This window comes from Rutilus rutilus (genome assembly GCF_951802725.1).
Source record: "Rutilus rutilus genome assembly, chromosome: 14".
Lineage (NCBI taxonomy): Eukaryota > Metazoa > Chordata > Actinopteri > Cypriniformes > Leuciscidae > Rutilus > Rutilus rutilus.
The window spans coordinates 10,170,984-10,184,948 of record NC_140219.1 but is presented as its reverse complement, the minus strand read 5'-3'; the positions used below and the strand labels follow the sequence as shown (position 1 = coordinate 10,184,948).

Here is a 13,965-nt window from a genome sequence, read left to right as displayed (position 1 = left end):
GGCTTAGTTGTCTAAATACATTTTTGGTGAATTGTACTGTTTTAGGGTACTCTTTTATTAAAATTTTCTATCAGTAGAGTGGCTGTTTGATGTAGTATTTGTGGCCAATGCTGTCTAGTTGTTTTGTAGCTCAGTATCTGTTGTCAACTCAGTCTGTGAAATCTGCCATATTACTTACAGTCAGGGTGTTCATAAGGCAGCCAGTGGTGCCAGGTGTTCTGGTACTCAAACTTGTTGTCCATCATGCTACATTGCTCGGCTCTGTAGTCATGGTACAGGTCCTTACACTCATGTGTATTACACATCTGGAACTGAAAGCTTGGGCCGGCGCAAGAACGTCCACCATTAACTGGACTGGAGGAGGTTAAAGGAATTGGAAAAAATAATTAGTTATATGTTAGATAGATAGATAGATAGATAGATAGACAGACAGACAGATACACACTATGGATTGTCACAAGCTCGGGTGCGAAACTGTAGTCCTCTTCCACAGGAGCGAGAGCAGGAGCCAAACTCACTCCATATCCCCCAGCCTCCATCCTTTTTTATGATGTCTGGAGTCAAACTCATACAGTGGCCTTTAAAACAGTGCTGAGAGAGGAAGAGAACAAAGCAAACACATAAACACAGAGGAAGCAAGTGAGTCTAATGCATCAGGACATATCTGCATTAAAAGCTGAGTGGCGGTACCTTCCCTCCTCCGCATGTGGTACCATCGATGGGTGGTCCTTTTTTGGTCTTGCAAAAGAAGGGGTTGTCTGGGTGAGCACACCAAAGCTGCTTACAGGGGTCAAAGGAGCGATACTGAGAAATAGAGGAACAGAGAGAAGAAAATTAATTCTCAACCTCTCACACACACTCTGAATGAGAGAAATTTTACAACAAGACGCAGCTGGTCAGATAGTCACAAGGCTAGGATCAATCTCAAGGATGGCAGATTGGGTAAATATAGTAAACTGTGCTTTCCAAAGACGAGATGAGTAAATATCCAATAATCAAAAAAAGATCCATTAAAGTGTGTCTCTATAATATATATATTTTTAATATATATACGTATATATTGTTCAGATAACCTGTTTGTTTTTATGAATTGTGAATTGTTTTTCTTTGTTTCTACAATATATACAGTGTATTTGTGTTACGCAAATGTGTTACACTTTGTTTCTACAATATATACATTGTATTTTATTCAATAATATAATATAATATAATATAATAGCAATGTCATGTCACAATTATTTAGGCAAGATGAAACACTATGATACATTTTCAATAATGGGCAGGTTACATTTATGTAACAAAGCAATCTCATGCAGGCAAAACAAAACAATGAAGAACAACTGTTTTAGTTATGATACAGCTTCTGACCAAGAGCACAGTTAGACAACAGAATGCTAGGCAGTGATGTGATATGGCCTCAAATGCTAAGCAAAATCTCTCTTTTTTCCCCTCCCTTGGAGAAGTGTAGTAGACAGGACCAGAATCTCTGGCTGTGGTACTAATGATGACACTCCATTTAGCAGGATCCTAAACCCAACAAGCGTTTCAAACACATCAAGACACTAAGTGCAAAATAATGGCTCGCAGTTTTCAGCAGTAGCCAGCTGGCTGCTCGTGTTATCTCAGTTTGAAGATTGTTTAGAGTTTGCCAAGCTAAATAGCGAAAACATTGCTGCACCTGAAGAGATTTTTAGATGTTTCAGGGAACTGTATTGTGGTTAAACTTGCTCCATTCAGCAATCTATTGATGGATATCTTTTCTGATGAATGTACTGTAGAAAACTCACTGACAAGTCACCAGATTGCAATGACCTGGTTAACTTATCATTAAACGGATGTTCAAAAAAAGTTTGAGCTCCGTTGAGCGAATCTGTAGCATGATTTCAATTACCACAGCAAACAGTTTTGTCCCTCAGAAATTGTGTTCAAATGAGTGTTTTTACAACTGAAGTCTAGGGCAAGGCATTCCAGAGAGTTTATAAGCAGAAATGTGTCACTTGTGTTTTTGCTGAAGCTCTAATATAACATTTTCCACGCAAACATGTGTAAATTTGTCTAAATCACCCTTTTAGCAGTGAGACAACTGTTCTGGGTGGATGACCTCCAGTTATGCATTATACTAATGTAATTCCTGTTTGCTGAGTTTGCTCATTGTACACATGCAGTATATAGACATCAATTTGTGCATTTATATAAACATTTATTTTTATTTTTGAGAAACTGAAGGACAAGTCAAACATATTTAAATGATTACATTTGTATTAATCTCAATACACTTCACGTCACACAGACTGTTAAAAAAACTGTGCCAATAAATTCCACAATAAGGTAAAGACGACTGTGGGTTTAGTATCCCGCTGTGTACATGACTGCAAAATGACAATGAGTTCAACACCAACCAATAACATGTAATGATTAACAATAAGACCATCTAAATTGAACCAAGTTCAAACGAAAGAGGCCACGTTGCGACTGAGGAGAACACCTTACCTGGGCTCCTGACGGACCCACCTTTTGCAGCTAAGGGAATGGTTTAACAAGACAGTGAAGTACAGTCCAAGCAGTGCTGTTCAGCTGGAATTTCATTTTTCTGAGCAGAAATGATTCTTGAAATCATTTTAATCCAGTTTTGTGAAAGCAACATCAAGTGATTTCAAACTCATGCCATCTGGTTTTGATTATCTGATCATTTTTTATTAATATAATACCTTGTTTCCTCAAAAAAGAATTGCAAACAATATAATTAGCCTCACATTTTCTCTCAGATAGATGTTTGACATCATTTTGAAATTTGGTGTTTATAAAACGTGTTTTGTTTTGAATCTGGATTTTTTTCTCTATAAAATAAAACCAGCTGATGTGCTATGAAAGATTTTAAAACCTGGTCCTTCTTCTTCAATAAAAGATTTGTTCACCCAATAATAAAGTAAGCTTTTTCCCTTCAGCATGTACAGACATCAAAACTCAGTCACTTAACACAACATACTGTGGTACATTCATAATGCATTATTAGCATGTATAACACATAATACTGGGTCACGGCGATCTATGGTGAACCCAATGACCACAAATGGTGATTGTTATGGCAAGCTGATGGTCAATTATACATGCTCGTAGTGATTTTACAATCTCATAAAAAATAATGCATTATTTGAATGAAAAGGCCGGTGAGGGAGTTCATTCAGGACTCACCGCTGTGCACATCATATATCCGGCCCCGAAGTCAAAGCGACACTGTTGGTCCATAGTGTAATGCAGCCCGGGCAGCTGTGGAAGCTCCTCCCACGTGTGCTCGTACGGGTCATCACGGAGACAATCATATGAACTACACAAGCAGAATGAGGTAGTATATAATCCACAGTTGTACTAGTAGAGTTTTGGTTGACTGGGTGTGAATGTACATCTAGTACTCACTGCAGGTAGCGGCCCAGTTCCTGTTGACTGCAGCGGGACCAGAGGAACCGGTGGAAAGCGGCCTGCACCAGTGGGGCCATTATGCTCCCCATTTGCACCTCATCTCCACAACGATTCCCCTGCCCATCATGCTCCATTCCCAACCTATAACACACACATACAGTACATATATTGTATATACAAACAATTAACATTTTTTGAGGACAATTTATTTTGGCATTTTTAGATTTTAATAATGCTACGAACAGATTTTAGTCAGGGAAGATACCATATTTATGGAAGTGCATAAATAAGTTCCTGAAATAATATTTTTTTAAATGAATTGTTTGAGTGAAGGAATCAACAAGTCAGTTTTATAGGCTTTGCTTTGTTCCTGAATGAATTTGTTTTTTTGAACAAATCGTTTGAGCAAATAACTCAATGACTCACTCATAAGACAGTGGCTGCATCTGAAATTGTATACTATATTAGTAAGTACTTTCTTTGAATAAGTAATTACTTCACGACTGTTAAAAAAGTATGTTCTGTATAGTATGAATGTAATTTGGATGCCCTGCATCCGTCATGTTGTCATTGTCATGTGACCAACCAGCATCAGTTGAATCACTTCACTGCCATTCACAAATACTCTCCCATGGCCTCGTGGGACAGTAAAATGAACATCGGATACACATTTCAGAATCACGGAGGACGTAGTAAGTAATCCGGGAACTTTTTCGCCAACTGTATGAAAACTGAATTTGGATATACTAATCTTTTCACCTACAATATAGTTGGGAAGTATGCAGTTTCGGATGAAGCCAGTCACTTGTTTAATTTCTAAATTAATCAGTGTTTTAAACTAATCGGTAGTGAACAATCCAATGATTTGCTGTTTCACTCACAGACAGTCACTTTTTACCTACAGGCATTTTAGTGTAACTTGCAGAAAGAGTCACTATAAAATCCCCACTACTAATACACTAATTAGCAATACAAAAAGTGGAAAGTCATTTGTTCGAATGCTGCTCAACTAATAAGATTCAAAGACCTGGGGCCGGTTGCATAAACCGCTAAGACTAGTCTTCCAAGTTAGACATTCATCTTTTTTCTTTAAGACCGTTAATAACTTTTTTAAATCAGTTACATAAAAATGTAGATTGGCCTAATCGGATACCAAAAAGTAAGACTGATTACCCCTTGACTAACTGTTAGTGGGTCATACTAAATAGATCTTAAGACACTGTCTTAACACAATGGCTATGTTTATGCAACTGGCCCCAGAATTACATTTTGTATAAATTAAAACATATGATAATATGTATGCTTTTGACATACTGATATTAGGTAAGCAGGGGTGCAGCAGGTACTCACACATGGCCGGTTTCATGTGCCACCACAAAAGCCGACGAGAAACCATCCTCATGGTTGAGAGTGCAGCTCCGTACGGGATGACACATGCCTGTGACAGGAGCGTAACCTAGCAACACATAAGAATACCTTACTGAGTTTGTCCTCCTCACATCTTCATCACCATACACATATTTTTAGTGCTTATTTTCCACTGATCTGAGGCCTGAGGTCATGATCATTTCAAGATCATTGTGGCATGTTCTTGTAGACATCCATTTTTCAAAGTGAATGTGTGTGTTCATGTTTGAATAATCATCTGCTTTTATTAGCAACATGTTTCAATCTCTGGAGGTAGATGATGCTGTGCTGGTGAGTGTGTCTGTGGATTTTACCCTGCATCCCCGTGGGTCCAAACTCTTGACGAGTGAGAAAGATGGCGTGATCGTGGTAATCTTTATCATTTGTGTCCTTCCTCTGCTGTTCGAAAGCCCATCTACACACATTCTCCAGACTCTGAGAAGGGTTGCCCAGCTCAATGAGACTCGCGGACTGAAAGCATACATGAGAAGGATGTTACGCTCAAAGCTTAATTTTGATTTTGCTATTGGCATCTGGTGGTGGTGTGAATCAATTTCAAACATCTAAATTAAGTTGTGGGTTTCAATACAAACTATTTACGGAACAGTTAATCAAAAATGTACATTCTATCACAATTTCTGACACAATCCATTGTAAAAATGTTGTGTTGCTTGCATAAACCTATGACTCCAGAAGGCCTGGAATACAGCACATGGGTTATATGGATGATTTTTATGATGCTTTGCCATCATTGGAAAAAAAGCAACTAGTATTGCAAAGCTTTCCATTTGTATTCCATCTTGTCATTAGGGTTTGGAAGGACATGAGGGTGAGAAACATTTGAAGGTAACTATATGAATACTGATGGATGTTACCACCAGACCAATAGAAGTATGTATAAAAGTTAAAAAATGTTCAAAAGTTTGATGTCGGTAAGATTTTTAAATGTTTCTGAAAAAAGTGCATTTCTTTGATCAAAAAGATACAAAGTATTTTCAACTTTAATATATTTTAAAATGTAATTTATTCCTGTGATGCAAAGCTGAATTTTCAGCATCATTACTCCAGTGTTCATTGTCACATGATCCTTCAGAAATCCCTCTAATATGCTGATTTGTTGCTCAAGAAATGAAAAAGTTATTTTCAATGTTTAAAACAATAATGTTTTCACAATTCTTGGGTGAATAGAAAGTTCAAAAGAAAAGTTTTATTTGTAATATTCTAAAGGTCATTACTGTCACTTTTGATCAATTGAATGCATCCTTGCTGAAAAATAAAGTATAATTATAATTCATTTAATTTTTGTAATTATATAATTATAAAAAAAACAACTTGTACTGTCCCCAAACTTTGAATAGTAGCAAATAACCACAAGACTTAACATTAATTGTGTTAACTTGAGAGTAGTGTGATAGAATTGTATAATAGCATTGCCCATTTTAATTCATATTAAATAACTCCCCATTAAATCACCATTTAACCTAGTAAATTTCATATAAATTGCACCTCACACTTGCCCATTAGACATCCATCAATTACTGAACAAGTGCTATTTGTTATTACACTGAGGGATGAATCTAAACAATTTTTTTGCAGTCAAATCACAGATGCTGAACCCAAGCTGTTCCTTTAATCAGAGGACAGACTCCTAAACAATTACATCAACACAAACTTCAAAAGCACGACACAATTGTTCATCAATCATTTAGTATCATTAACGTCCTTTGATGTTGAACAATCCAATCGATATAATTTGTGGTGAAACTGAACACGTTGACATGAAATGTTTATACAATAACAAAAGAAAAAAGTTGAAACCACGGCAGCCTTGACGCTGTTATTATTGCTTCATTTAACACTTGTGTGAACACAGACGTAAACATTGCTCTGTTTTTTCGCCGCATTCTGTGCAGGAAGATAAATGTGTGCAGAGAAACATCCAGACAGGAATGCGCGGCTGTGTTTTGATGACGTGGCCACGAGAGCCATTGGAAGTAGGAGATCCTTTCCAGATGTGTGTCCTGAAACTGCCTTATTCTCTCCCTCTGCCTTGCTCTCGTGCTTTTTACGTTGTAACAAGGTCATGAACTCTGAGAACTACGCTGCAATGTCTTCGTCAACCAGTAGAGGGAAGCTTCACCATTCCAATGCCTTGCTGTGCACCATGGAAAAGAAAGAGGGTGGTGGGAAATAACTCAACTCAGCATCACTCTCAGCACAAGTGCATCCAGCGCTTTATTCTCGCATTACACTTCATTTATTTGTGACTGATGATTTTTAAGCGGTAGGTTTGTGCGCAGGCAGCAAACTAATGTAAACTAGTTACTAAACACATGATTTATCTTCACTTATCTTCATTCCATCACTGAGATGTTTGTTGATAATGTCACAAAGGGTGTTTCTCGGGATTCTGTACACAGGAGACTTTATCTTGTTCTTGTTAACGGAATACATGACAGACGTTCAAGCATGCTCATTAAAAGAACGTCTGGGCATCTTTATCGTCTCTGTGATCCGCCGAACACACACACTCTTAGACACAAGCGCGCTCTGTGGATTGATGCTGGGTGTGTCGTGTCAGGGTCTCTTTATCTTTTTCGGCGCTAGGTGAGGGGAAGAGAGGAACAGATGTGCGGAAGAGACTGTGATGTTGAAACCTTGTTGGAGGTGCGCGGGGTCACTCGGTTGATCGTGCGTGCCGCTGCCGGCAGCAACGGTTGCCACAGTAATTGGGAATGATGGACAACCTGCTGGCAAGACGGGCGAGGCTGCATGCTGATTGGGGCTGAGGCGGCAGGGGAGAGGAGTGGGTGTGGAAGAACCAGGCGTTTGTGTATGAGCGAGAATAAGAGGGAGGGAGAGGTGGAAAGGAAAAGATACAGATGGAGAAAGATGTATATCTGTAGCAGAGCTATTGAAATAAGTGGGTGATCCTGGGAGATTTGAGAATGCGAGTGAGTGTGAATAAGAAAAGGCAGTTGAAAGGTTTACACACTGAAAGGTGAGTGAAGTTAGTGAAGTCAGGTTAACAAATCTGCAATGAAATTGCTAAAATGGAACAACTGCATTAATGTGCCTCTATTAAAAGGCACCTATTATGCAAAATTCACTTTTACATGGTGTTTGAACATAAATGTGTGTACACATTACAACCACCCTATAATGATAAAAATCCACCCAGTGCCTTTTCTTTTAAATCCCCATAAATCATAAGCACTGTCTCAGAACAAGCCGTTCTCAGATTTGGGGCAATGTGATGTACTTTTGCACAAGCCCCGTCCATGACTGTTGACTGACATTGCTGCTTTTAGCGTACACCCACCCTGACTGACCTGTACACAGTCCGCCATTGTTTTGACACCGGAGCAGCTGTAGACAAGAATGTCTCCTAAGCGATTGAGGTGTTTTGTTGTTGGATGTAAGAATGAACAGTCTTCATTTACTCTCGTAACTCGAGGATGGATCTGTACCAACTGTTCATGATCCAGCTTAGTCTCCAGAGCGATAGGCCTAATCTATCTATCTATCTATCTATCTATCTATCTATCTATCTATCTATCTATCTATCTATCTATCTATCTATCTATCTATCTATCTATCTATCTATCTATCTATCTATCTATCTATCTATCTATCTTTCTGTCTGTCTGTGTGTGTGTGTGTGTGTGTGTGTCTGTTATTCGCATATCTCTCGAACCGGTAGTCCGATGGATTTCAAACTTGACAGGTGTCTTGCTACGGGCAAGAGTAAGTGCAGTTTGGCGTTGTTTGAATTAGAAATGCAAAAGATATTGGTAAATATATCGGTAAAAGAAGCACACATTGGCTTTTGCCGCTCTAGCCGCTGGCCACTCCCCCTCTCACACTGCACACTGAGTGAGCACAGCGAAGGACCGGAGACAGAGAGGGTCGAAGAAAGCAGCGGAGCTTAAGTAGCGTTTTCTTGGAGTTCACTGTGTGTAGCCTGCTCCCTGAATCATTGCGCTTATTAATTTGTGGATGTTAACTGAATCTGTAAGTCAGCTACACTGTTTATTTCTGAATATTATATTTTATTCTGGTGCGCTTAACGTTATTGCTACTGTGTAATAGTATCCTATGCTATTCACCAACTAAACAAATCCTATTCAATGCGTTCACAGTCTCTTTCACAGCCATTGTAGAAGCCTAATCACAAACTGTTTGCTCAAGCAGAGTGTTTTCTCGGAGTTCACTGTGTGTAGCCTGCTCCATCAACCATGTAATTCAATTTTCCATATTTATTTTATGTCATTATGTCAGTATCAGTATTTGCTTTCTACCATGCACAAATAAAAATGTCACTGAACTTTTGCTCTATAATTGTAACAATGAGCACTCAAACACACCGAACCAACAATTACTTAAAACACACACAAAAACTGATTTTGCACGGACACTTTGCAGTGTTACTGATGATCAGTGATCACGGCAGAAATGAAAGTAAGCGCGCGCACTTTATTACAGTTCATCTGAGTCGTTTTATGGATATATTTAAGTTTACCAGTTTATTAAGCACCCCCTGAAAAGGTGTGTATATATTTGTTTACTGTTAGTTGTAATGAGTGTTTTGTGTAATTCGCTGTGTATGTTGATGATAATGAAAGAGAGAGAGAGAGAGTTTAAGTATAAGACTTTAATGCGCACTTCTTATACTGTATTTATTCACCTCTTACAGTGATTCTCTGGAGTAAAACTAACGCTTCATCTTTTGTGTGATGTACAATAAACTTCATTAAACTCATCGGACGCGGTCTGCCACAACAGGTTTGTACTAATAGTGGATAAAAGCAAGATGTAAAATAAGTTATAACGGTAATTAGTAATAGTAATAGACTGTACCTGTTCTATATAAAGTGACAATTTAAACATGCTGTAAAAAATTATCTATTGGGTATTTTGAGCTAAAGCTTCACATACACACTCTGGGGACATCAGAGACTTAATTTACATCTTGTGAAAAGGGGCATAATATGTGCCCTTTAAAAAGGAAGTAAAAAGATAATCTTGTACACATGCAAAAAAAGAAAAAGAAAAAAAAGTGAATGACAGTTTTATCATCCTAGGAAATCCCCACCCTAACCGTACATTGAGTTATGAAGCCATGAATTGAGTTCTCTGAGTGTGTGTATTTGCTTTAATTAAATAATATGTTTGGACAACTAGTTTAATAGGCTATTATTCAATTATGTTTAAAGCACTTATTTAGAAATTGCTGTCATGATAATCCTGTAAGAATGTGTTCATTTTGAAAAATATGCATATTCACTCAGATACATTCTTGAAATGTACTCGTACAGTATGAACATATCTAAAAAAAGGACTATGCCGGCCTAATAGAAATTAATGCTTGCTCTATTATTTAGTTTTTAAAAAATTAGAGAAAATAAATGGGATCTTGCATTAAAAAAGCTGGATGGATACCAACATGTGAATAACTTTTTTTTCATTCAGTAAAAAGACAAATAAACTACACCGGAAAATATGCATAAAAAAAGTCATGTGACTTAACATGCATTGCAGCGAAGAAAAAGAAAACATTTTTGCACAAATCCCCATGATAGTTTTGTTCTCTTGAACACATGGCATGGAAATGCTGGTGTATTTGTGAAATCGGATGGAAACCAGGGTTATAATCGTTAACTAAATCGATTAAAAACAAAAATATATAAACTAAAACAAAAACTGAAAATAAAAGTAAGACCTAATTCAAAATGTTAATAGAAACTTTAATAGTATGTAAATAATACTAAAATAACAGCGATGGAAACATTTTTGTAGCGACCTGAGTTTAAATCCTGCATGCAAATTTTCCATAAACTAGGTATCAGGAATACATTCAATAGCATTTAATTTGTGTCTATGTCATATATGCCAGAATCTGCTACTTGGGCTTGGTGTCAGAACATTTTTTCTCTTTAAAATCATTGTATATTTACTTTGTATCTAAATTGGGTTTCGACAGACAGCCCACAGGTCAACCGACCCACTGGGAATGTCCCTGTGCTCCCTGAGGCCACCACATCCCTGAATGGAGTTAAACAACATTTTAAGTCACAGTGAGAGGCAGACGAAGCGTGACCACCAACAGACTGAAGGAAAAAGACAGAATGGAAAGGAAACCAGAGGATGTATGAGCATAGAGACAGAGATGAAAAGAGAACTGACAAAGAGATAAACAGAGAGAGAGAGAGAGAGAGACCTGTGTGCTAACCGCCTGATGAGTTCATGTGGGACAGTTTGCATTTTAAGAACTTAATCCTGGAAAGACAAGGCCGGAGGGACAATCACCACAAATCAGCGTAGGAAACGCCATCTGCCTGACCCGCTGCAGACCTCTGTCTCTCCATCTCACCTGAAACTGCACGTAATCAGCATGTAACCCCACACACTATCTGTCACTGAGGAAAAATCACCATTTATCATAATGGCTGGGGGTGGTATAGTGTCTCAGTAAGAAGAGCAAAATTTGAGGGCACCATAGCGTTGTGAGCTATTCCTCCCGCTGGGTGAACTGACATTTGTGGTAATGGTAAGCTCCGTCGCAGAGATAGAGAGGTGATGGATTATCATGTTTAAGTGGCTTAAAAATATCTTCCTTATGGGTTACACATCCAGATAGCACTCCTGGAGAAAAGATCCTTTCTTCCTGAACCTGATACTGATTGAATAAATGGCATAGGTGTGCGAGCAGGAAGGTGACGTGATTGCTGATGAGCGACACCTGCGTGACGCACCGCGTCTCGTATCTCTCAAGGAGGAGCGGAAGCATAAAAGGAGGAGCGATGACAGTGAAGATCGAGAGAGGACCAGGCTTGGATTTATGTTGTGTTTCTGTTTTATTGTATGTGGCAGCAGTCGTCCGTGAGGGACTGCTGCCTTTACTTTCGTTTTGTTATTTGTTTATTTACTTATTATATAAGTTTGTGAACGTTCGCCGGTTCCCGTCTCCTTCTTCCCATAACTACAAACATTGCTACAGTGTTAACTTCACAATTGATTAAGATGCATTTTTCCAGACATCATATTATTCAGATTTTCCCAGAGGAAAATTGCTCTTTCAAATCTCAGCTGTGTTTGTCTCAGCATTGTTTCATATAAAGGTGAAGTATGAAACTAGTGGCACCAAACAGAATTAATGTCACAAAAACAATAATAACAAACATTCTTATCATCTGCCATTGTCAAAAAAAAAAAAAAAAAATGCTTTGCAGCTAACTCACATTATTAGTTGTCAATGTTGCTGTGTTGGGTAGGTGAAACAAAGAATGTTGAAAGGTTTTAACCAATGGGAATCTAACCTATGAAAGGCTTAATTAAATGTTAAACTGGTAAGAGAGAAAGTATTTAACAACGGCAACAATAAAATACACACTTGACCTAAAGTAGAGCTTTTGTACCTCCTAAAAATCCTTAGGAGAAATAAACCTAGAAACAAAAAAGACAGTTAAGCAATATCACATTAGCAAAAGTAAATATCTTTCAGCTAGATTGCAAGTGTGATATTGATTTTATTCAACAGTTCAATGAACTTAGTTAATATTGAGTAACTTACATTTTAGACAAAATGTTGCCAATTACTGTTCAAAAGGTACAAAACAACAGCAAAATTAACCATTTTGTCTCTGAGAAATGCACAATAGTGGCTTCCCTGAAAGAATTCGTGTTTTTGAACAACTTTGATGAATAAATGATTCAATGAATCGCCTCAGTTGCGTATGCAACCCTCGTTCCCTGAAGGAGGGAACGGAGACGTAGTCCACGTCAACTGATTGGGATCATGCCAGGGAGCCTGTCATCTTCGAGTACTATTGAACGGGCCAATGCAATTGCCGTGCGTGATTTGCATCACACACTCCGCCCCCGCGGGTGGGTATAAATACGGAAGTGGATGCACGCACTAGTTGCTTTTCGCTGAGGAGCCGAGACTAACTCGCCTGGACTAACACCTGGTCCCGTAGGAGAGGTAGGAACCTTTGGCACATATCCGGGCCAGGGTCTCAGGTGTCATGAGAATTAGCCGGCCCGAACTCCAGGCACAATTCGTTGATCGAAAATGTGGGCAAGTCCCTACCCTCTAGATAGAGACCAAACAAGCAGGAGAACTGTTTCTTTAAAAACAGAATTTTTAACTCACTGCCTGTAGGGCTCAAGTGAGGTCTCTGCAGTGCAGTAGCACCAGAGATAAGTCCCAAGAGGGTAAAGAGGAGATGCAAGGCGGTTATTCAGTCTCCTTGCTCCCTTCAGGAACCTGACGATCAAGTCGCACTTCCCACGGATTTGTTTCCACTGCATCATGATGTGCGTCAATACAGAGGCCACAACATTTTGAGGTGGAGGAGACAGCCCTCACTCCAACCGTTAGCAGGAAGGAAGCACTAAAGTGATCGAACACCTTCGGGATCTCCTCAGAGAGAGAAGACTCAATTCAACGAATAGGTTCCCCTTCTAAGGGGGAGCAAACCTTTTTTTGAGAGGGTGCTCTCACAGAAGTGATGGTCTCTACTGCATAAAAATGATTGCAGTAATAACCAGAACCTCCGCATCCCATTCTTTTAAGAACCAGACCTGGATCTCTCCAAGATCTAGACGCGGGTGCCATCATGCCCAATCCCTGAGAATGTACTCAGAGGAAGGAGTCAGAAAGGCTGTCAAGAGGAGAGGTTGGTTGGGCCAATAAGGGGCAACTAGCAAGACCTGCTCCATCTCTTCCTGATTTTAGCACCATAGTGCAAGAAGGCTCACTGGGGAACGCATTTCTGCGGGGGCCCCAGGGAAGAAACAACTGGCGGAGGGACGAGTCCGGAGGGGCAACAGATGTAACTGTGCGGCCCCGAAGTGGTCCCAAACAGCTGGCCAGCTGGGGACGGAGTCTTCACTCTCTCTGGGCCAGAGGCTGTCGTGAGGCTTGTCAGCGGCACGATTGAGCAGGCCAGCAATAATAAGTGGAATGAAGCGACCTTAGAAGCTTCTGACTCCAAGGAGGAGGTGGCGGGCAAGTTGCAACATGCGAGGGGAGCGTAGCTCAACGGTCACAACGTTGTCTTTTCAGACCGGTACATGCTCGCTGAGCAGCGGTGTCTCAAAGCGAGGAAATTGTAAGCAACTCGAGGCAATAAATGC

The 13,965-nt window shown here is 39.3% G+C and overlaps 1 protein-coding gene across 2 annotated transcripts in view; it reads right to left on the bottom strand.

The window, feature by feature from the left end:
• The window catches only part of LOC311303234 (A disintegrin and metalloproteinase with thrombospondin motifs 2), a 186,302-nt gene that overhangs the window by 13,745 nt on the left and 158,592 nt on the right, over positions 1–13,965 (bottom strand). For both annotated transcript variants that reach the window (XM_084429572.1, XM_084429573.1), the window contains exons 6-12: positions 5,139–5,295; positions 4,768–4,873; positions 3,415–3,558; positions 3,193–3,325; positions 691–804; positions 446–591; positions 179–354 (exon numbers count right to left, since the gene is read on the bottom strand). In XM_084429572.1, coding sequence (XP_084285698.1) covers positions 179–354; positions 446–591; positions 691–804; positions 3,193–3,325; positions 3,415–3,558; positions 4,768–4,873; positions 5,139–5,295 — 976 coding nt within the window. The remainder of the gene's footprint in view (positions 1–178; positions 355–445; positions 592–690; positions 805–3,192; positions 3,326–3,414; positions 3,559–4,767; positions 4,874–5,138; positions 5,296–13,965) is intronic.